The following is a 22,656-nucleotide window of genomic DNA, read 5'->3' as shown; positions in this document are numbered from 1 at the left end:
CGGGCTGGAATGTCTTGTATGAGCGTACTCGAGTGGACTTTCGTAAGTTATAATTATCACACATTGTTCAAACGGGCAACACGCACGAAATAAAAAAAAACATTGTCAATATTAATGTAATAGAAACATGTTTCAACTTGTAACGTGGCACCACCGCCGCCACGCACTGTTCGAAGAGAGAGAACGACTCAAAAGGCCTGAGGATAAACCACAGGGAGAGGGGGGGGTGGGGCATCCACATGATCCGGCACCAACAATTGCCCAAGCTCTGCCATCCTTTATATAAAAATTGTGCCCTATTGCAGCTTTAATGTGCAATGTGTTGACCCTACTGCAATGTTAAGCACCATAATAGTCCACTGGAATTGTCCTTCCCCCCCCCGCACCTCCGGTTAGCACGGTCAGCTACGTACGGTGCGAAAGAAGTTCAACATACATTTAATGTTTGATGCTGAAGACTGGACTGCACGCACGTTGGATGCTTCACTGCGGACTCAACAGGTTCGTCAATAACACTGGCCTCAAAAGGAAAATCGTGCAATAGGTGACGTTTCGAGCAATGGCCCTTCTCAAGTGGGAAGTTTGTCAATGCGGTCATGGCCGGAAAGTGGTCCGAATATTGTTTTTACAGTTACTGAGCAAAAGCCCAGAATGCCAAGTGGCCATCAGCAAATAACTCTGTTAAAAGTATAAAAGATAGCGGTGAATGAGTGTCTTGAATTGAGCAAAGTTACATCAGAACTTGGAAGGGAATTCCCAAGTTGAGCAGTGCAAGGGAATAAGGGAAAAAATAAGTGTGTTGTCCAGCAGTGTGGTGGTTGAACCGTATGGGTGAGACAAAACAGTCGGGTACACCAATGAGTGACGTTCATGGAACAATGACCATAGTAGTGATAGAAGAGTAATAAGGAGGCGAATGACCGCAGATTGAGTGTATGTCGAACTTCTGTTGCACCATACGTAGCCAACCGTGCTAATCGGAGGTACGGAGGAAGGACAAACTAAATACAAAAAGCAGTTCTAAAGAAATTAGTTTCAATGTAGAGTGAGATACTTTAGTGAATTGGTGAGTGCTGTATCATTAACCTGACTGGTGGTGGTGGTGGCGTGAAACCAGCAGTGATGGGACAGGATAAATGAAGATTTGTGGTGTTTTCATGTTGACTTTGGTGGCATGAGGTCAACAAATTGCGGTGGAAACATTACTACGCTCTCCATATTCAAAGTTCCAATTCTCACGCATTCCGTTCTGCTGTCATCTAAGCGTGAGAGTGAAAGCTTTGAGACTCATGACTTGAGAGGTTTATCGCTGACAATGTTAGAACTCCTGCCATCTGTGCAGCGTTATTGCTGTGGTCATAACGCAACTGCATTCCAGAGCATTCGTCAGTTTTTCTTAGGGCTGATTGGCGCTTCGCCATACAGCAGCTGCTCCGTGTTGTGCCAACTTAAGCCAATAAGTTGTTTCAGGCGATGAATTTGTCCAAATTGTGTTCAAACACGGGAATCCAATTGCACCAGTCCCCTGTACCCTGATTGACATGATTCTTGGGGCATCCTTACTGAAGCTTCGGCAATGAATCACTCAACGCGGTCTCCTTTATCAGCAACCAGCGATGGGTTCTCAAGACTAGTTCTCGGGTCCCGAGGCCGGCTCGAGGACATCTTCCCATTTCAGGTATTTGACTGGCACCGGTGTTGTGGACTTTGTTCGAGAACCTGGCTGACATGCACCAAGCCTTCACACTGGCCTCTGTCGAGAGCAGTGTCCGTCATTAATTTCCAGCTGGAGGCCACTTTCGCCGATAAGACATCGGTGTGAGGGCCGTTCTTGGCTGATCTTGATCGGCCGTGACTCTGGCCGTGACTCTGGCCTCGACCAAAAAGAGACTCCTCCCAAGCCTTGGCTTCGGCTTGGCCTACTGGGTCCTGGTCTTCAAGACTGTCGGCAACCATCCGATTGTCGAAAGGCAAAAGTGTGATCTTGGCAATGCTTTTGGGCTCCCAACATTTCAACTGCGATCAGACGAGCCTTAAAATATGCTTTGGCAAGGCGAGAGGATATTGTCACGTCGCCACACTACCGGATCTTCCTTCACGTTGTGAAGGTCGGTAGGCTCATGTTGACACGGTTGTCACGGTAACATATCACCAATGACGGGAATGGCATCTGTCGTGTCTTAATGTGAGTTGGCATGCAGATAGTAAAAAACAACTTTTACAACGTAAATTATATATTTCACAAAATTATGTAACATTTTTCATTAAACATTTTTATTTCTCTTTTTAAAATGTTTCTATAGGCCATAACTCATTTCCTAAATCGCGAAAGGGCTTTGGGCTCCACCCTATAGGTAACAGAGGAGGGCAGGGTGGTGGAAAGTGTCTGGCCCATCCCAGCCTCGACTCAATTGAAAAGATTCACCCCAATTGGCTGTTGCTCAATTTACGGAGACAGTAACAGTACGACATGCAACAAAGATGCACCATATAATTAATTTCAGCTTTACATACCTCTGACTCTCCGTATATAACGAGCTTACTTGGCAGTACACGTAGTTTGTAACGGAGATACTAGAGATATGCTAGACATGTTACAACGTTTAAAGACTTTGAAATGTTACGTTAAATAATAGTAATTAGTTCAGATATAATAATGCTCTTAAGTGTATTCATCTAGATATGCTGGCAGTATATACTGTAAATATATAGTAATTGCATGTGAACGAGACAAGGTAAGGTCCAACACATTCCTGCGGAGGGAGCTGGTAGGAACGTTGGGTTGCTCGGTCAATGGCCAGGGTCAACGGCGGCGTGGTGTATTCCGCAAATATGCCCGACTGTGAGGGCGGGCACAAGCCGGCGTGAGTAGGTTAAACGTTGAGTTTTATAAGGGCACCACGGGGTGACCAGTCCCTCCCCACCCAGCCCCACCCCTCCCACCCCCCACCCAGCCCCTCCCTGCACGACGGACGGACGGACACAATAATTCCCTGTGGGCTGGTGGAACCAGGAGGTTCCTACCAGTAAAATGCTATCATACACATTGTCTTGTACTGTGACTTAAAAATACAATAAAAAATAAAAAAACAGAGGCAATGTGAATGTAAGTACAATTTAATGCAGGTCATTAGCTACAATTGTCAATTTTGAAATACATCCAATGACCAATGGGTTTAAATCTGTGAAGTAAAGTTTGGGTGACATGGCAAATGTTTGATAGCAACACCACCATTATTTGGCAACATCCTTGAACCTGAAGGGATAATACACCTATCATTTCCCAGCCCAGGCATAAAAATCTGTCATAATACAGGCAGGCTATTGGCTGGTTGCACAGCATGCCTCCTGATTAAAATTCGAAGACATCAGCAATGGTGTACTCTCAAAGTGTTAGTGCAGTAATAGACAATAAACTCAACACATTCGTCAATAACACTGTGGCCTTAATATGAATACAAATATTTTAGGCGATGAGAGACAAAACACAGACACACAGACAGTCACACAAGCAGAGAGAGACACCTAAAATTATTTCACCGAGTTAAAATATCTCCAGTACATTTTTATTAAACATTCAGATTGTGACATAACTTCCAAAAGCTATCAAGTTTGCTGAACTTGTCACAAAACCACCCAACATGTCTACATTCATCCCATGCTCTGTGGCCAATTCCTACACTCACTAAACAGTGGTGAAATTTACCCAGAGTTGTCTAACTTACGGACTACAATTCCAAACCTCGGTTCAAATCTCCACTATTGGGGCCTCTCAGTGACCAGATATTAACTACCTCGCCTGGTATACAGGAGGTCGTGGGTTCGATGCCGACCCTGACGCCTGCTGCTGCTGCTGCATATTTGGAGTTTGCGTGTCTCTCTTTCTCTCATCATCATCATCATCACGGTGGCTAGGAGATGTTAACTACCTCACCTGGTATACAGGAGGTCGTGGGTTCGATCCCGACCCTGACGCCTGCTGCTGTATATTTGGAATTTGAGTGTCTCTCTCATCATCATCATCACGGTGGCTAGGAGATGTTAACTACCTCGCCTAGTATACAGGAGGTCGTGGGTTCGATCCCGACCCTGACGCCTGCTGTTGTATATTTGGAGTTCGCGTGTCTCTCCGTGGTTGTGTGGATTTTTCTCCGGATCCTCCGGTTTTTCACTCCACATTCAAAAACATGCGTTCAGAGTATTCGGCTGTGATACATTTCCACGTGATAAGCCACGACCTGTGTGTGATACTGCGACCTTTGTGGGGAGCGGTGGTGTAGCGGTCAGCACACTGCGCTACGAACCTGGCGACCCGACTTCGATTCCCGCTCACGACCAACACCAGTGACATTTATCTGAACCGGTCTTGGGCCTCCCCTAGGTCGACTCAGCCTCAACATCGCCATTGGAGGTGATTAAACATTGCCAGTGGGGAGACAAAGGCGGCCGGGCGTGGTGTTGGCGACCCACCCCCTCGTGTGCCGTGCCGGCCTTCATAGGTGCTCACGCCTGTCAACCCGTATGGTTTACCCGTATTCTTGTGCAGTGGAATTGAGTTTCGATTTAAAGCTTTCGTGACTGCAGGGATTCATATTCTTGGTTCTTTCGGTAAAGCCACGTATTTCCCTTCTACGTGACTTTACCAGTGGAATTGAGTTTGTCCATACGGCGTACAGCCGTTTCAATACGGTCAACGAATAATCTTTTATCACGCTTTCTATGAACTCACTCTGTCTGTTGATGTTGTCATATCCTCAAATCTTGTAACTCAATTTTAACCCACTTCCCAATGTGGTATCGACTGCAAACTTGGTATACTTATGTCATACTGATGACAATACTATATTCTATCATTAAACATAAAAATAAATATTTTTAAACAATCTTTTTAAATGTTATGTTTCGGCTTGGGTCTCATTGTCCACGCTCAATTAACGTTGGCTGTAAATCACTACGGTTCCCTTACGTTGTGGAACTTTCGGGGACACTTCGTGGAGTCGTGTGGACTTTTGCCATTACCAGTACGGTACATTTAATATAAAGCGTGTTTTAAAAAAAGTATTTTTAAATATTACTTATTTGTCTATTTGTTTGTGTTTCTCCCTTGTGATGATGAGACTTTGTAGAATGGACGTGGAGATGTAATAGGGTCTGAATTGCTCTGTAACAAGGTTAGGCAGCACTGATGAGGGGTTGACAGGTGTGAGTGCTCGCGAACAGCACTTGCCCCAGCAGCTCAAGGCTACACGGGGGATCTTTGCCTTTTTTTGGGGAGGTAAGTGGGGGGGGTTATGATACTCCGACCTTTGACCTGTGAAGTTTCCCCACAGCGGATGTGACGTCATAGGGGTGTGCAGGTGGGGGCTGGGGGCGGGGCGAGGGTGGAGGGGGGCGCGAGGGGGGCGCGAGGGTGGGGGGTGTGAGCCTCGCGTTGCCATTGGTCCACGCGCTCGCCCTGCGCGTCACGCGACGGTGACAGGGGGCGGGGCCTGACCTCGTCCACGTCTCAGGATCTCTGCGGCCTTCGCTGAGGCGGTCAACAACAATCATCATCGTCGTCGTGGCGCTCCTGCAGCGGCGTTACACTTAACGACACCAACGTTATCAACGTCGGAGTGAGTTGCCGCCAAGTAGCCTACGCGATTAAACGCACGGGTCTGTGTCTGTATTGGGGAGCCGCGGCCAACCTGAGGGGTTGTTGTTGTTGTTGTTTCGTCCAGGCCCGCGCGCGGGCGTCCTCGACCCTGCCACGCGAATGTGGAATTTCCATCGCCGGCTCGGAGCTGCCGTGTGCCTTGTTTCAGTCGGCTGACGCTGGGTTGTGTTGGGTCTTTGCGCGTTGATTTGACGATGCTTTGTGTCTTGCCACGCTGGCCAGCGCGGGTATCAGGAAGGCGGGAGCATAGAAGTACAGTCGAGTACAGATGTGGATTTTGCACGGCCACGTTGCCCCGCACTCTCTGTGAGGACAACCTCCAATTGGTTGGGGTTAGATCGCGTGAATATACACGTGTCGTTAAACCCGCCACCACCCGACACAGCCAATTAGTACGGCTTTGTCACGTAAACAGAACGTGCCAATTAGTTACCAGTACAGCCACACCGGTGTGTGGGAGAGTACATTTACAAGACTCTTTAATACACCGGTGCATGAAATCCACACCTGATGACGGTTGCTTGTGTTGCAGTCTAAACATCGTGAGAATTTTTGTTTTATATATTTTTATTTTATTATTCCCCTTCTACGTGACTTTACAGAAAGAACCAAGACTATTATGAAGGTTGTCATCAGTTGAACACGTGGCAGGCTTTCGCGACCAATATCCATAAGAGGATGTTTTGGGGGTTAGATGTCGTAAATATGTGTCGTTAAACCCGCCACCACCCGACACTTCGTTACTAGTACAGCACACCGGTGTGTTGGAGAGCAAATTGTCTTGTGCATTTACTCTGCAATGTTTAGCTTCCGCGATCTGATGAGACCCGTGCTCATTCCAGGTGATTTGGTGGCAATGATGGTGGAGATGCTGATGATAATGGTGCTGCTATTGGTGATGGTGGTGGTTATGGTGATGGGTGTTGGTGGTAGCGAGAATGGTTGGATTGGTCATATCGATCATTGTGTTAATAAGTGGTGATGGTAATTATGATAATGGTGATTTTGGAGGTGACGATTGTAAATGTGATGAGTGGGTTAATGGCGTGGTGATAAGGAGGGTGGAAGAGATGTCAGTGGTGGTGGTGATGTACTTGACTGTGGCAAGGTCAACTCCAAGTTACAGGCAATGCAGACCTGTCAACATTACCACCATTATTGATCCAGTCATTGTTACCAGAATACATTACTTTCTTTACAGTTTTAATCACTATAATAGCCATTTAAACTGTTATTTTGGTTGCCTTCTTTACCATCATCACGGTTATCAAAATATTGAATACCATCTGCATTAAGACCACCATCATTGCCTTCACCATCATCACTTTTTTCATTAACATCATCATTACCATCATAATTACCACTGTCAGCAAAATCAGCACCACCATTATTACCATCACCACCTGCCTATGTTCAGTAATTAAAGATTAAATAGGTTTTGACATCAGAATATGGTATTTACATTTCAATATGGGAAGGAAACATTATTTTAGGATATATACTAAACTGAGGCATAGGAATATGAAATTTTTACCTTTAATCCTGCAACAGCAGACTAGACATGCACAGTACATCCAATAACTACCATTTTGTTGATTATGCAAAATAAGTTGCCAATTCTTGTTAATTACTAATTTCTCACAAATGCAATTTTGAATATTCAGACATACTAACGAGCAAGACTTCACTGCTCTCTTCCCGAACAGGACTTGCTCTCAAGTGTGACCCGGGGCAGCGCCACAAGATGTCCTGGATCACGGGCTTGGCCGGCAAAGCCGAGGAGTTACTCAACCTCGTGGACCATGGGGCGGCGGTTGCTCTGAGCAAGTCCCAAAGCGGCGTGGACCTTGAGTATGACTCCCTGCAGGGAAGTGCCGCCAACAAGACTTATGACCAAGGCCTTGCCATGGGGGGAGCAACGTTCCAATCACTTGAGCGCCATCCGAGCTACCCGTCGTCCAGTTACATCTCCTCCGCAGCCAGCAGCATCAAATCGAGCAAGACAAATGCGGCCACAATTTTGGCTGGTACGGCCAACCTGACGCCGCTATCCCAGATGGCCGCGGCCGTGGCCGTGCCGCCGCCGCCAGCGGCAGGCGTCGGCAATGGCAGCCGGCCCTCGGCGCAGTTCGTGCGGCCCAAGAAGGTGGAGCCGGATGACGAGCAGGCACTCTTCGATTTCCTCAACAGTCCCGCGGAGAAGGCGGCCAACGGAGCTGCCGGTGGTGGCGAACGTCCAAAAACACCGTTGGCGTTTGGTGGCCACTCGCGTGCTTCCAGCTCCAGCTCCCTGTCAGCGAGCGGCGGCGGCGGTGGTGGCGGCGGCGGTGGTGGCAGGAGGAGCGTGGAGGACGGGGGGTCGCGAAGGGACGATGCCAGCAATGAGCAGGGTAACAGTGGAGAGGCGGTCCTGCGTTAGTTATGATGCGCATGCACACCGCAGACCAGACCTGGGGTCAATTACAGTAGGAATTTAGTACTATATAAGTAATTGCAATGATGATATTGAATGCACTTGGTCTCGTCAGATCTCAGAAGTTAAGAAGTTCTGAGACTGGATAGTGCTTGGCTTGGTGACCGCTGTGCATTAAAACAGGTATTATAGGCTACTGCAAATGGGGGGTGTTAGATAAATCACTCAAATCACACTGGCTACCAGTGCACAAGCTGTCGCAAGTGGGTTGTCAGTGTATAGATCAAATGTCAAAACCTCCCACGTACGGAGCCTCTGCACTAATTGTGCATCATCTTTGCCGGTTAAAAAATATTATGAACTTTTATAATCACATTGTAGGATCTATGCATGAAAAGGATTACTATTTATTCTAGTATTTAAGGTTTATGATCAACTTATGGAGGATTATACCCCTTCTGTTGATACAGGATAGCGCCCCCTAATACTGTGGGACAACATCAGCAGAGAGCAGTGCAGCACATTCCATTGTACTGTATAATGCTTCAGCGTCTATACCCTTTCATCAGTCCACTGCTGGATGAGGCCCTAACCACATCTAGATGGGTCATGAGGGTTATTTAACTGTACTGCAGGTTGGTGAAGACGGGGAGTATTGACGACGTTTGGGCATCTGCACTGCTCTCTGCTGGTCCGTAGCAGCCTACTACAACTGATTTTTTTGTCCATGGTGGTTGCCCATCCTTGTACTATTCAGGCTCAACCCTGCTAAACTTCTGCGATGAGATCATGTGCATTTTGGGTGAAGTTATCATGTCATACATAGTTCATCGTAAATAACACAGATTCCTGTTTCTGTCTGGTCAGAATGACTCTTATGACAAAACTAAGTGCTCTGACTGACACACTGACAAATGAATTGTCGCATATATGTGTATACAAGGGTGGGTCAAGTATTTCCCGGACTTTTGCTCACAGAAGAGAGATTTAATTCCCGGATCATGGCAGTTCACGGATTCCTCAACGCGGTTTCCATCCACGGCACACCACTTCTCCCATGCACACACAAGTTCCCATTTCAGGATGCACGTCTTCACTTGGTCACCAGATTGGAAGTGTTGCCCACCTAAGTGCACCTTCTTAAGAAGACCAAACAGATGGAAATCGCTGGGGACCAGGTCTAGAATGTATGGCAGGATGTGGGAGAATCTGCTTGCCCAGTGTGTTCAGTTTGCCTGTGGTGGCATAAAGCTCAATTTTCTGTGTGCAAAAGTGCCCCCATATATGGATGAACAGCCAAAATGTATATGTAGATTACTGGATTGAAGAGCTGTCCTAGCTCTGTTGGCTTACCAAGGTTCTGTCATCGTGCCGTCGTCAGATACGTCCGAGAGTTTAGACTTACCGCGGGATTCATCCACGCCCGCCTCGTCTCTTGCGTCCGGTGAGGACGTGCCGGACGCAGCCGCGGTGTCGCCAGCTCGCTCTTCCAAGGACAGCCAGTCCCAGGAGCTGTCCAACCTGCGTCTGGAGAACCAGCTGCTGAGGAACGAGGTGTCGTCCCTTAACCAGGAGATGGTCTCACTAATGCAGAGGAATAAGCAGATTCAAGAAGGTGGGTGTTGTTGTATAAGGTCTTGGCGGATACTTTTCACGAAATAAACTCGCCGTACATGAACCGTATGTATTATCACGTGAACATGGCGGACCAGCGGGGTGCACACCATACGTGTTTTTGTTTTTACATTAACTGCAGACAAAAAAGTAACAATTGTGGAAGTAAACAAAATATATATATGAGCACACAGAACTTACTTAAAAAGTTAGTCGAGCCAAATTGTCTACCGGCTCAATGAGTATGGGGCATTGCTCATCTTTTTTGGCAGCCCTAAGCTACTGGTGGATATTCCACTTTCCCAAGGCAGGAGTCAGTCCGTGTGTGAATATGATGAGCGCCATTGCCAAAATGTGGTACATATTCTATGTAACGCAGAGGGTTGATGGGGTGAGTTCACCCTGCCAGATTTAAACTCCCAAACACCTTTTAATTTTTTTTTTTACCAAGTAGCCAAAATAAAAAGTCATTAAAGCTGATGATTAAACCGGTGCGCAAGTTACAAAGCACGAATTAACGCAGTTTATCCGCAAGCTGGATCATCTGCCCACGGATATGTAAAGGTCAATGTGCAGCTCTGCAATTACTCGCATCACTGCTGACAGGTTTATTTAATAGAGGGAGCTCTAGAGAGCCCTAGAGAGCCCCTCTAGATAGTATTTGGCCTATCTTTCACTCTGGCTAGACATATTGGAAGAAGTGGGGGTACCCACACTGCCACACATTACCTGCCGATAGACTGGTGTGCCCATTCATATTAATGTGTATCAACTGCTCTTCCTACAGACAATTGAGATATAATTCTTACATTCATGTGATACATAGGTTTTTTCAGCCAGTTTATTATTTACAATCGATTTTTGGGTTAGGCCACGTAATCATCTGGCTACATTTTGGACGTGCAATCCTCCACCATTCGACACAGCCAAACAAACCACATTTTCAGGTGTTCAAGTGTCTCACACGCAAATTATTGTTTGAGCTCACCGGTAAGTTGAGGAACAAATCTAATTGCTAAATTTGATTGTGAAGAATTACGTTTTTCTTGAAAGTGTGCCATGCGCTAAGCATCTTCCAGATACAATCCAGGGAGTAAGGATTGAAATCCAGGAAGTCAGAATAAAATCCAGGAATTCATTATACTGCATGATACCTCACATGTGTACCTCCCACTCTCTTTGCCTATCCCTGCCGGCGGGCCCTGCTCTCCGCACAGACCTGGGCCTGGCTCGCGCGCGCATGGAGAAGTGGGACGCGGACGCGTCGCGCGGAGACCGAGTCGCGCGGCTGCTGCAGGCGCGCTTGGACGACCTCACGGCCTCCCTCGCCGCCAAGGATTCGCAGCTCGCTGTGCTCAAGGTGCGGCTCGGCGAGGCCGATCAGCTCCTGCGGGCACGCACGGAGGCACTCGACACCCTGCAGGAGGACCGCAACAGGTACTGAGGGCCTCGCCACCACCACTGCCATCGTCTCTGAACATTGTCTTTAGAATTGCTCCTGCTAATGACGGTGAGGATTGTGATACAATAGTAAAATTGCTACGGCTACAATTGGTCGTAGTGATGAAAACATGAATAGGCTTTATCTCTTCTGGCAAGAATACAGATGCCTATTATAAGGCAAATAGATACATATCACAAGGCATCTTGATGCATTGTGATAGGTGTCCATTTGGTGTCTGAAGATCTTAACAGCTCTATTCTTGCCGGAAAGGGTTAATACTTTTTTTATTATCTTGATACTGGTGTAGTGTTCTCTCCGGAAACACTTTGTAGGGGGCACGTCTTTATTATACACACGCGCCCTAACTACTAAACATCAACTCCTCGTACAGTTTATCTCGAGCACTTCCACTCGGTATATTATACACCTCCTACGTAGCGTGCCTACCCTGGCTGCGCTCCAGGTCCTCCGGCTATAATATCCTATGGGAGACCCAGGGTCCACCACTGGCCTCACAGAGCTTCGGCCCTTAAAAGGACGGCGGGTCCTATTCTAGCAGGTCTTCTTGCTTCAACTGGTCGTCTTCAACTGCCTGGACCTCTCCAGAGGGTCCGCCTTATATACGTTTCTCAGCCGAACTGCGGACCTCCGTGAGGGGCGCAGGTGACCCAGAGTCCCTCACCGAGGTCCGCATGTCTGCCGTTGCAGCCCAGTGCATCTGCAGCCCCCCCGGCTGTTGGGAGTGTTTGCGAGGGATCGTAGGACCCCTCGCAACCCCCAACCGCTTCTGGGATGCCTGTTGCCTGCAAGTGCAGCCCATCCATGGCACTACATTGGTAAAAAGGGTCCCAAAGACATTGGTAGTAGTGCTGTATTCCTGTCATCAGTAAATCTAATTGTATTAGAGTTAGATTCAGTTGTTCACTGTAGTTACAGTGCAGTATTACTTTGACATTGAATTACAATTGGAATCATTATTTCATTATTGCTGTAATGTAATCCAGTAGCTATTCTTTATTGCCGTTAGCCATGATCAATACAATGCTGTGTGTAGGTCTTCCCAAGCCATCACCCTGGGGAGTCCATCATATTCCTCGCAGAAACTCGTATTACACCACCCCATGCCAAAAACTCCTTAAAGTGGAGGATTTGCCAAACTAAATAAGTGCAGGACATGACTGAAATCAGAGTTAACATTCGTTCTTGTTGTCTGGGTTAATTAAATTACTTTATTTAATAAAGAATGGCTCCTGGAGGATGACATAACTTAACTACTTTAAGCTCACTTCGATAGGCACCTTTAGCCACACCAGGCGCATAACTTTTCCTGCCCTGCACAGAGTGTTTGTCACTGCCAATCAAAAATGTTGAATTCTCATAGCTAAAATTTAGCCAAATTAGGTAATGTACCAAGTTCATTTGTGCAGTTTTTGGTGACAGAGCTGAATCCATCAACTTACTGCATTTGAGAACCCATTTCAATGACATGTGGCTGTCCAGATGCGCTCTAACCCTGGAGTCACCTGGTCACCGCTAATCATGTGTAGTTGCCCAGATTTGAACACAGCTTTTAGTTGTTTCGGCCAAGTGCGGTGATGCGGTATTTAATCCCCAGAGCCACCCAGCCACTTTACGGCAGGGAGTGTTCTGACACGGGTTGCGTGTTGTGACGCGGCTGGTCTGTTCTGACGTGAGAGTCGTGTGTTTTTGCGCGTACAGGATACTGCACGATCAGAGAGATTGCAGCAGCCTGCAGACACAGGCGCTGCACACAGTTGAAGAACGGCTGCACGATGCCGAGGCTAGCGTCCGCCGTGAGCAGGAGAGCTACCGGAAGATGCAGGTCCTTGCCCAGCTCACAAGCACAGCACCCGCTCACACTCACGCAACGTGGTGTAATGTTGCCAATCCAGCGAGCTTAGACAATGCTTGACGGTGCGGCATGTTGGCGTACGCATGTAACTCAGCCCTTTGGAGATCAGGGGTAGATGTCTGACGTAGGTTTGTGAAACTGCCAAACCCTCTGGGCTGCAAGGTGGTGGCTAGGAGACGGCATTATGGAAAGTTGGTGCAGGAACCCATTTGTGCTGGCCTCTTATTTCCTCGTATGTGTGTGTGTGTGGCTCTTCTCAGGATACCCTGGTTTCTTCACACTTGCAAAATACTGCTTAAGTAAGAGAATTGGCTATTCATCCTAACAAGACCCTTCTAAAATATTCTTGAGACTTGGTATTGCCTTGGTTTGCACCCCCTGTGGATGCCCTGGGGCTCTTGTGCTGACATGGCCGTCGCGGCGGTCCCTGGGGCTCGTTGTTGTTGTTGCTGATGCTTGGCTCTGGTTGCTTTGTCGCATGCTGTTCGGTGGTGTCCCTGCTCCAGACTCTTCCATCCCCCTTCTACCTGAGATGTGGTTGCATTTTGGACTATACTCGAAAAGATGTTAAGCGACTAATTACTGCATATATTTTACAGAGCATAAATGAATAAAACAATGCAAATTTGACTCACATTTTCAGTATAATATCAGCCTGCAGTCATCCCATGGCGGGACAAAGAACTGAGAGTATGGTATGCTGTCGAATACTGTATCATTCCATGCGTATATCCAGAATTCCCATACCGATCAGCCGCGCCACTCAAGAAAGTAGTTCGTCATCGACCGCTCAGAAACCGCGTAATAACGGGCATAGTCCCTGTTCTGCGAAAAGTGTTCCCAAATGGAAGAACCGCGTTTTAACGAAAACGCTTTGCGTGTCAACTCTTTTAGGCGAGGTCTTACCAATATGCAATAAAATAGTTGTTATTTAGGCCTTCCTGGATAAATCATTGGTGTTATTAACAGCATGAAATCGTATCATTATGTTTAAACTTCGTCCACTCTTTCCCCCCCCCCCCCCACGCAGAGCGAGCTGACGGCTCGCGTGGGTAAGCTGGAGGCGGAGCGGCAGAGCCTGGCGGAGGCCCTGACGACGGCGGAGCGGCGGAGCGGCGAGGAGAAGCGACGCAGCGACGAGATGCAGCAGCAGCTCAAGTCCGCCCGCGCCACTGCCGAGTCGGTGAAACAGGAGCTCGCCGACTACAAGCAGAAAGCCACACGCATCCTGCAGGCAGGTTGCTGCGGTGGGGGGCTGGGGGGGGGTGTGGGGGAGGGTTAAGCCTCACTAGTGCTTAGATGGGCAATGACCATACACAACAAAAGAGGTGTTATGGCCTGTGGTGTGGCTACATTGTCGGCAGCAGAGTGCAGTGCAGCACATTCAATTGTTGTGCTGTATTTACAGACCCGCACTGACCCGCGTGGTGAAGTATGCGCCCACGTTTGCGCAGAGAGCACAGAAGTCGGGGCATAGAAGGACAATAATGGATTTTGCTGCAGTGTCCACCACGTAGACCTACAGTGTCCTGAAACACCTTTTATGCACGATAGTCATTGATCCAAGCAATATCAAGTCTGCTTATGTTCCGAGATCTGTCACACGATTTGGTCATTGACTAAAGTGCCAATAACACAACCGGAATACAATCGGGCAGCGTAAACGCTTGTTTCTGTGTGTGTGTGCGGAGAGCAGCAGTGTAGCGGTTAGCGCGATGCACTACGAACACAGCAAACCAAGTTTGATTCCCGCGCACGGCCAACAGTGACGAATATCTGAACTAGTCTTCGGCCTCCCCTAGATTGACTCAGCCTCAAATAAGTACCTGGTGCAGTGTGCAAAAACATTACCACTGGGGAGACAAAGGTGGCCGGGCATCGTGCTGGCCACCCACTCCCTTGTGTGCCATGCCGGCCTTCATAAGTGCTCGCTAACAGCACTTGCCCCAACAGTCTGGTAAAGCCTATATGGGGGATCTTTGTTTTGTCTTTGTGTGTGTGCGCATGCCGTGATCGCTGCAGTCCAAAGAGAAGCTGATCAGCAGCCTGAAGGAAGGCGTCGGCATGGAGGGGGTGGAGGGCGCCGTGGCCGCCTCGTGCGTGGAGCTGGAGGAGCTGCGGCACGAGCGAGACCTCCAGCGGGAGGAGACGCAGCGTCTCCAGGGCCTTGTGCAGCAGCTCAGGGTGGAACTGCAGGTGCGGGCACGCGCGTGCGTGTGTGAGCTTGTGCGGGCATGTGTGTGCGGCCCAGTGGTGAGCGCCAAACCAGAGTTCGATTCCTGGCGACGGCTCACTTCAGTGGGGAGTTACGTCTGAATCAGTCTTTGGGCCTCCCCCCAATGTTGTTTAGGGCTTTAAAACCGAGTACACCAGTTTCTTCCCAAAACTCCCATGTAGGACCCTCCTAAAGAAGATTCTTAACACTTGCCTGGATAAATACAAAAAAAATTATCATAAAACTGACCATGCTTGTCTTCGTTTGAGGGGTCAGTTCCAACAATGGACTATCGGAAGTCCACTGTTGACTTCCCACCAAGCATTTTCTCTGGTTTCCTTCCACACACAAAAAGAAAAAAACATTAATTGACTTGGTCAAACATCCCAGTGTAAGACCCTTCAAAAATAGTCTTGAGCAGGGGTGCAGTCCTGCAGTTTTCATAAATAACTTGAAACCTCTCCCAGTGCATAATATCTGGAAATAATGGAAGTAGGTCTAATTAAGGTCAATTTCAGCGATTCAGAGCTCAGTTGGCATGAAAACCTGAGGACACTGCTGCCCACAAAGACCCCAGAAGACTCGACGAAGCTTCTGCGGTGAGTGAACGACGTTTTGTTTTTGTTGGAATGGCGCAGGACAGCGAGGTGCAGCAGGCCGCGGAGGTGGAGACTCAGCGCGAGCAGCAGCAGGAGCTGCACGAGCAACTGGTCCTGCAGCAACGCGCACGGCAGGAGGCCGAGAGCGAGCTCGACAGACAGAAGCAGGTGAGGGTGGAGCCACCGCAAGCCCGTGCACTCGTACTGCTGCCTGTTGCTGAGGTTGCTTATTCTCTTCTGCTGCCCCCATTGTCTGGCTCCCAATCCAATCCCGGATCAGAGTCAAGGTCGCACTGCAGTTTTCAAAATCCTCCACGGACTCGCCCCTGCGTCAGCCTCCCTTCTCATCACTCTACTCATTTTGTATTGGGAGCCAGTGGACTAACTGAAGTATTGAGGTGATTGTTGTGGTTGGGGTGACTGATGTGGTCTCATTTAGACGTGCAGATGAGAAAGTCCGGTTGTAGAATTTTGGATCTCCCGGAGTTTATAAGTGGTGGGGTTTGTGGAAGCCTTAGAGGGGTTGCAGTAGTCGAGTGGGAATAGGATGGAGGCATGGGTTAGGGCATCAGCAGCAGGAGATGGGGCAAGGAAATGGCGGAAGCAGGGAGATACTGCGTAGATGGAGATATGAGGTCCTGCAGAGTTGAGGTGTGGGAAGAGACGGATCATGTGGGACAATGATGACTGCAAGGTTTTGCACACTCTTTGCCTGTGGAATATCAGAGTTTAGCAGGTGCACACTGGAGTTTTAAGATCGGCGTATGATTTACAAAGAAAAGGTTGCACGTTTAAATTCTAGGGGGGCGGTCAGCTCTGCAAAATAATGTATCTGGAGCCAAGAAAATAGGTGTTGCTTCGTGGGAAGTCAACACGAGGCTCTGTGTAGAGAAACTCGCCACTGCCATGAGAATGTGGAATTAGCTGTGTGCAGCACGAAAGGGGGCCGCAAACCAGAAATTAGCACTGTCCCTTTGCTGTTTTGGGCATGAACACACTTTGACTTGAGTTCACCTTTAAACATCTCAAGATGTCTTTTTTTTTCAGGAATACCAGTACATTGAAGAGGAACTACACAGGACCAAGACCAGCCTTCACAGTCGGATAGGAGATCGAGAAGAAGAAATCAAAAGGCTGAGAAATCAGGTGAGCGCGAGGAGTAAAGGGAGTGCGGGAAGGTCTGTGTTGGTATCCTCACGGAACAACTGGTATATAGTGCAGTGAAGCATTGGCCCATTAATGAATTAGTCAGACTCAAAATACAGTCATGCCTCGGGATACGACCCCTTTGTAATACGTCGAATTTGGTATACATCGTGTTTTGACGAGAAAAAAATGTCTTGGGATACGACGTCTTGCTTGGGATACGACGCGCTTGCTAGAACTTGTATGGGTCGGGATGAGTCACCGCGTAGACCCCGCGTCTACCCCGTTCACGACTGAAACAAAGCGCCGCTCCTCAGTCTGCCTGTAGATCTCGTTCAGTGCACAACTCTTGCTATAACTCTTTGTGAATTTTCACGTGTTTTTTGTCATTTTAACGTGAATTTTTAGCAAGGTAAAGTGATGTTAAATGTAGTTTTTATTTCAATTTATTTTAATGTATTTATGCATTTAGTTTAATTTATGTATGCATTTTAGTAATAAGTAGTGTCTAAATTATTTTATACAACCCCATTAATGTATAATATGCCATATAAAATATAATTTCTTATACTCTGGAACGGATTATTTCCTTTCCCTTTATTTCTTATGGGAAAAATTCGTTTGGTGGACGTCATTTTCGGTGTAAGTCCTACCTTCTGTAACGCATTGACGACGTTAACCGTATTTATATTGGAGGAATCCGATGAGCTTTAAAGCTCTTTTCACAGCTGTCCGGAAGGGACGGGTCAGAACATTACAGAGCAGTAAAAAAATATGATAGGAGTACAAAGCATAGGAAAGGTAACCAAATCACACATTTTTTTTACAAATAAAACTAAACTATTTATATCTTCCATCTCATTGGGTAAAGCCCACTGAGCTATTAGCTTATTTTTCAGAAGCTACCTGGCCACAAGTGATTGCTCAACAAAGTTGCTTATCATGTGTAAATGATAAGCAGCCAAATCTAAATAATCTAAATGGATGTTTCCAAATCACATCTGATGGTGCCTTGTTTCTACCCGACTCAGAGACTCACTATCCACCACACTCATCTCACCTGATAACAAAGCATGGGTTCAGATTCTCATAATGACTCCTATTCTATTTGCAAAGACGTACCAATGTCACCACGAGAAACCATTTGATAAGATCTCCAGGGCAAGGTGTTTCGGCTCTTTCTTCAAGATGCGAATCTGGCTGGTAATCATCCATACAAGCACTATCCCGGCGTGTGTTGCCTGTGACCAAATCGCCTGCAGTGCTCAAGCTAAGCAGGAGTTTAGCCTGGACAGTGCTTGTATGGATGATTACCACTCGTAAAACAGGTGTCATAGGCTGCTGCGGAGCTACTTTGTCAACGGAGGGCAGTGTCAGTCTTCCCATCTCAAGGGATTATCTTGGTTAAAATAATGTTGATTAATAATTTAAACGAAAATATCCATAACAAAGGGTTTTTTTTTGGGTTCGATCGCGTAAATATATATGTGCCGTTAACCCGCCGCCACCACCCGACACAGCCAATTAGTAAGGTTTGTCACGTAAAAAAACTAGCCAATTAGTTACCGCTTCAGCAACACCGGTGTGTTGGAGAGCAAACCCACAACATTTACAATTTGAATAAAACAGTTCACTGATTACAACCAGACTCAGGCGATTTGCCAGATTTGTGAAATCAAAAAAAGCCTGCAGGCTGACTCCTGACGCTCACACACTCTGTGCAGCTGACCGCCAAGTCACTGAGCAGCAGTGGACAGGCGGAGCTGGAGGGGCGGCTGCACCAGCTCACCGAGACGCTCATCCAGAAGCAGACCTTGCTGGAGGCGCTCGGCACCGAGAAGAACTCCCTCGTCATCCAGCTGGAGCGACTGGAGCAGCAGCAGCAGCTGCGCAAGGGGGCGAGCGTCGGCGCGGCCACCGTCAACATGCCCCACGTGGCAGAAGGTGGCGCCCTCCGTTTGAGCAGAAGTGCATCGAGCGATCGCCGAGCTTACCCATGTGCGGCCAACGTGTGCTTGTGCGCAAGGCCTTCTGGTGTTTTAGGGTTCCCCGACAAATTCTGTGTGTCTCTTCTGTCTCTCCCCTCGTTTGTGATCCTTCCCATGCCTTGTCTTTCCTGGTCTCTGTGCATCTCACCATGTCTTACTCTGTATTTTACTTTTTCCACGTCAATCTATGTGCCTCACTTTGTCTCTTGCCGAGTCTCTGTGTGTGCGTCTCTCAATGTCTGTATCTTTTCTCTCCGTTTATTATGTTTCCTTTCTGTCCGTCTCTGCTTCTCTTTCTCTGTGTCTATCCATGCCTGTCATTGTGTATTGCTGTCTCAATGTGTGCCGCCTTCTCTACCTCTCTTCTGGGCCTCTCTCTTCCCTAGTTTGTCAAGACTGTGTTGCAGCTGAGATGTGAATCAGGGCCCATGTTTTTTGAGAGATGTGATGTCCCGACTGAACGCGACATCATGTGGCATCTAGAACCTACTGATGGGAGAACTTCACATCCTCTCTTGCTGTGCTCCAGGTGCCCGGTCCAGGGTTGTTCCAGTGCTCTTCAGCGACACTGATGTCATGCAAGATGGGATGTACGGGAAAGTACGGAAGGCCGCCAACACGATAGACAAGTTTAGGTAATGAGCACACTCACTTATACTTACACTGAGGTGAAGTAACCCGATGTCTCGTCTCAAGATGCATGCATGGAGTGTGGTTCAACACACTTTGAATTTATTTAGTGTCTAAAGATGTATACGTAGGCTTTCATGTACATATGTAGAACCTAGTTGGCACCGCACCATACATCACCATCCGTGCTAATCTGAGGTATGAATCATGATTCGTTTATTTTGGGTTAGATCCTCGTGCAGGTTTATTCTTTTTTTTTATAACCCTCCACCACCCAACAGAGCCAATTAAATCCACTTATCACGTGGGCAACTATGCCAATTGATTAGATTTTGCGGCAAAACTGGAGGAATATTCCATTTCAAATTTTTGTACAACATTTTGCTGGAGATTACACCCAGCATTTAGGCATTAACAAGAGGATCACAGATCTTGGGCAAATTGTTGGCAGTGGCTCAGCGTGTGGCTGCTATCTTCCCCTTTGTGTGTCGTTCCTCGCACGTTACAAGTTTAAATCATTAATCATCATTAATGTTGTGATTTCTGGGTGTTCACAGCATACGTCTCGGGGTGTTTTTGAGAAGATATCCAATCGCCAGAGTTCTGGTCATTGTCTACATGGTACGTACTCAAATCAGATAAAGTTTTGATGACAAGGCAGCGTTCTCACACCGCGACTCTTCAGAATGCTGTCATTGCTTAACATCACTGAATGTTACTAATTATATAACTTGTGTCGCCGTAACATTTGCCTTGGGACTGGAAATTTTAGGCCAGCCCAACTTTAAATTCACATCGTATTCAGCCAAAACAGCTGATACGGTAACATCCTTGCTACCGTATTAACTGTTTTGGCAGGGTCACCATTCAAAAGCGGCTACTTAGGTCAGTGGGCCGTCCCCAAAATCAACTGACTCGCTTCCTTTGTTGTATTTTGAAGTCAACAAAGAAAGGGAAATTCCCTTGAGAAGCAAGGCACAGGTGGCTACGTGGTGGTCGACCAGAATTCATTGTTATACTCGAATGTCCCTCATATCCATGCCTTCATCAATCCCCGCTGACCAGTGTGGAGAAATCTGGTCAAATAACCGATACGTCCCAGATGGCGTGGGGAGGCCCACACCCAGCAGTGGAACGATTAAAGTGATGTACACATTCTGCTATTATGTTCATTCATTCATATTTAACTCTCAGGTCAAACCTTAAAATTTAAAAATGCTTTACGGTGGATGCACATAGCACACGAGAGCTTTTAAAGGAAGATGCCACCGGAAAAACAAACATCTCCTGTCGATAGGCACCTGGGCTGGAATCTCACGCTGTCTGCCACAGATCCAAAACTTCATAATTGAGAGATGCAATCTCAAGCGCGTCGTCATGGCATTCTAGCGACACCACTTGCTACGACCTAGCTCCCATGTTTTAATTGTGGAGCAGTGGCATTGCTAGAGGGCTGTGGCACCACGTGGGTTTTTTATTTATTAAACACAGCTTCAAACTCCTGTTAGACACCCCCGGAACAGCCTGGTAGTGGTGCTGTAGTGAGGTTGGCATTGCATGGTTGACATGTGCCTGGTGCGAACAATTAATTGTGGGCCCCTTGTCCAATGTCCTCCCCCCCCCCCACGCTCTTTGTAACCTTGGTGCCTGCTCCCCTCTGACCCATGGGTCCTGGTGCAGTTTTACCGTCTGCACACTCCAGAACTACACTGCTGTTGCTGCTGCCGCCTAGGAAAATTATTTACAGGATGAGAGTTGATTTGTTTAGGGGATGCATTTATCTGCCTTTGGTCGAAAGCCGGGCATTTTTTTTACTGCACCACTTACGCACGGAATTCCCTCTTGTGTTCCAGGCTCTGCTGCACGTCTGGGTGATGATCGTTCTGCTGACGTACACGCCTGAAATCCATGACTCGAAGCATCACTTGCCCTGATCACCCACACAGCGCTTCGATACGGGGAGAACGGGTGGTGGCACAGTTTTAATATAATGTACGAATATTGGGGGATTTAATAAAGTTTAATTATAGTGTACATCAATGATTCTTTGCACTTTAAGCACAGCGGCTGCGTGCTGTGTGAACGCCAAACGAGAATGAGGTCACAACCAATTTGCGTGTTAAAGGTGGGAGTGTATATTGGGTTGTATCGTTGTACTATGTTACATCATGTAAAAAAAAGTTGGGCTTTTTGAAAACTGCCCAAGTTCTTCATGCCATCGGTTACTTTATTGCTTTCGTTTTGAGACTTAAGAGCTGTTTTAAATTGTACAATACACGTTGTAGATTATTTGAACTTAACTTTAAAAATACGTTTTGTTTCTGTGTCAATCAACTGAAGAAGAAATGTCTCATGAGGTTTTTACGTATTCCGCTTTTGTTTTGTCATTTCATAGGCATTGGAAATATTTGTAGAAAAAGTAAACACACTACAAAACTGTTCACAAAAATAAACAAAAAAATGGCAATCGGTTGTGTACTTGATCCACTCGTTGCAGTCTTGGGAATGAACATTCAATAATTTTAGCTTTTTGTAGGATGTTTTTTGTTAGACGGAAAACTCTGTATTTGATCAATTCCCATGTAATATGATGAACAGAAAATCCAATTTTTAAAAACGTATCCTTTGGTGTAGGATGGGAACAAAGGGATTAGTGTGTGAATGTGATACATGTGTGATGGACACATTCGTAATGGGAACGTGTGGTATAGGAACGGGTGTGTGGCAGCAACAGGCATGTGACGGGTACAAGTGTTAGGGGGATACGAGCAGAGCCGTCCTTAGGCTACACGGCTAATTGGGGCGACTGCCCCGGGCCCCGCGCTTTGGGGGGGCCCCGCGCTTCGACGTTGCGGTATCAGATGTAATACGGTTTAGATTGAATGCATCGGGGGGGAGCCCAGCCTGTGTAATTTGCCCCGCAACCACCCTCTGGACGGCCCTGGATCCAAATGAGTTATGGCACTAAGGTTCTTTAGCAGAGAAAGTTTGAGGAGAAGAAAACGTTTATCCAGGAAAGCCACACCAATTACCAGAGGTGGGACAAAGTCATTGTTATGCAAGTCCAAGTCGAGTCTG

General features: G+C 47.3%; 1 protein-coding gene across 1 annotated transcript; it reads left to right on the top strand.

Moving 5' to 3' along the window:
• The first annotated feature begins 5,478 nt into the window (after positions 1-5,478).
• GOLGA5 (golgin A5) lies at positions 5,479-22,045 on the top strand. The gene is made up of 13 exons (XM_061551294.1): positions 5,479-5,615; positions 7,363-8,046; positions 9,451-9,684; positions 10,901-11,120; positions 12,847-12,970; positions 14,031-14,234; positions 15,023-15,196; positions 15,854-15,982; positions 16,862-16,960; positions 18,685-18,904; positions 19,478-19,583; positions 20,136-20,199; positions 21,432-22,045. Exons 2-13 carry the CDS (start codon positions 7,401-7,403, stop codon positions 21,510-21,512), a joined length of 2,301 nt encoding a protein of 766 aa, XP_061407278.1. The 5' UTR covers positions 5,479-5,615; positions 7,363-7,400; the 3' UTR covers positions 21,513-22,045.
• Positions 22,046-22,656: the final 611 nt, after the last annotated feature.

Source organism: Lethenteron reissneri, chromosome 14 (genome assembly GCF_015708825.2).
Source record: "Lethenteron reissneri isolate LAM-NWPU_2019-01 chromosome 14, ASM1570882v1, whole genome shotgun sequence".
In the NCBI taxonomy this organism is placed as follows: Eukaryota; Metazoa; Chordata; class Hyperoartia; order Petromyzontiformes; family Petromyzontidae; genus Lethenteron; species Lethenteron reissneri.
Note: the sequence above shows the minus strand (reverse complement) of the source record. Positions and strands in the feature narration are given on the sequence as shown.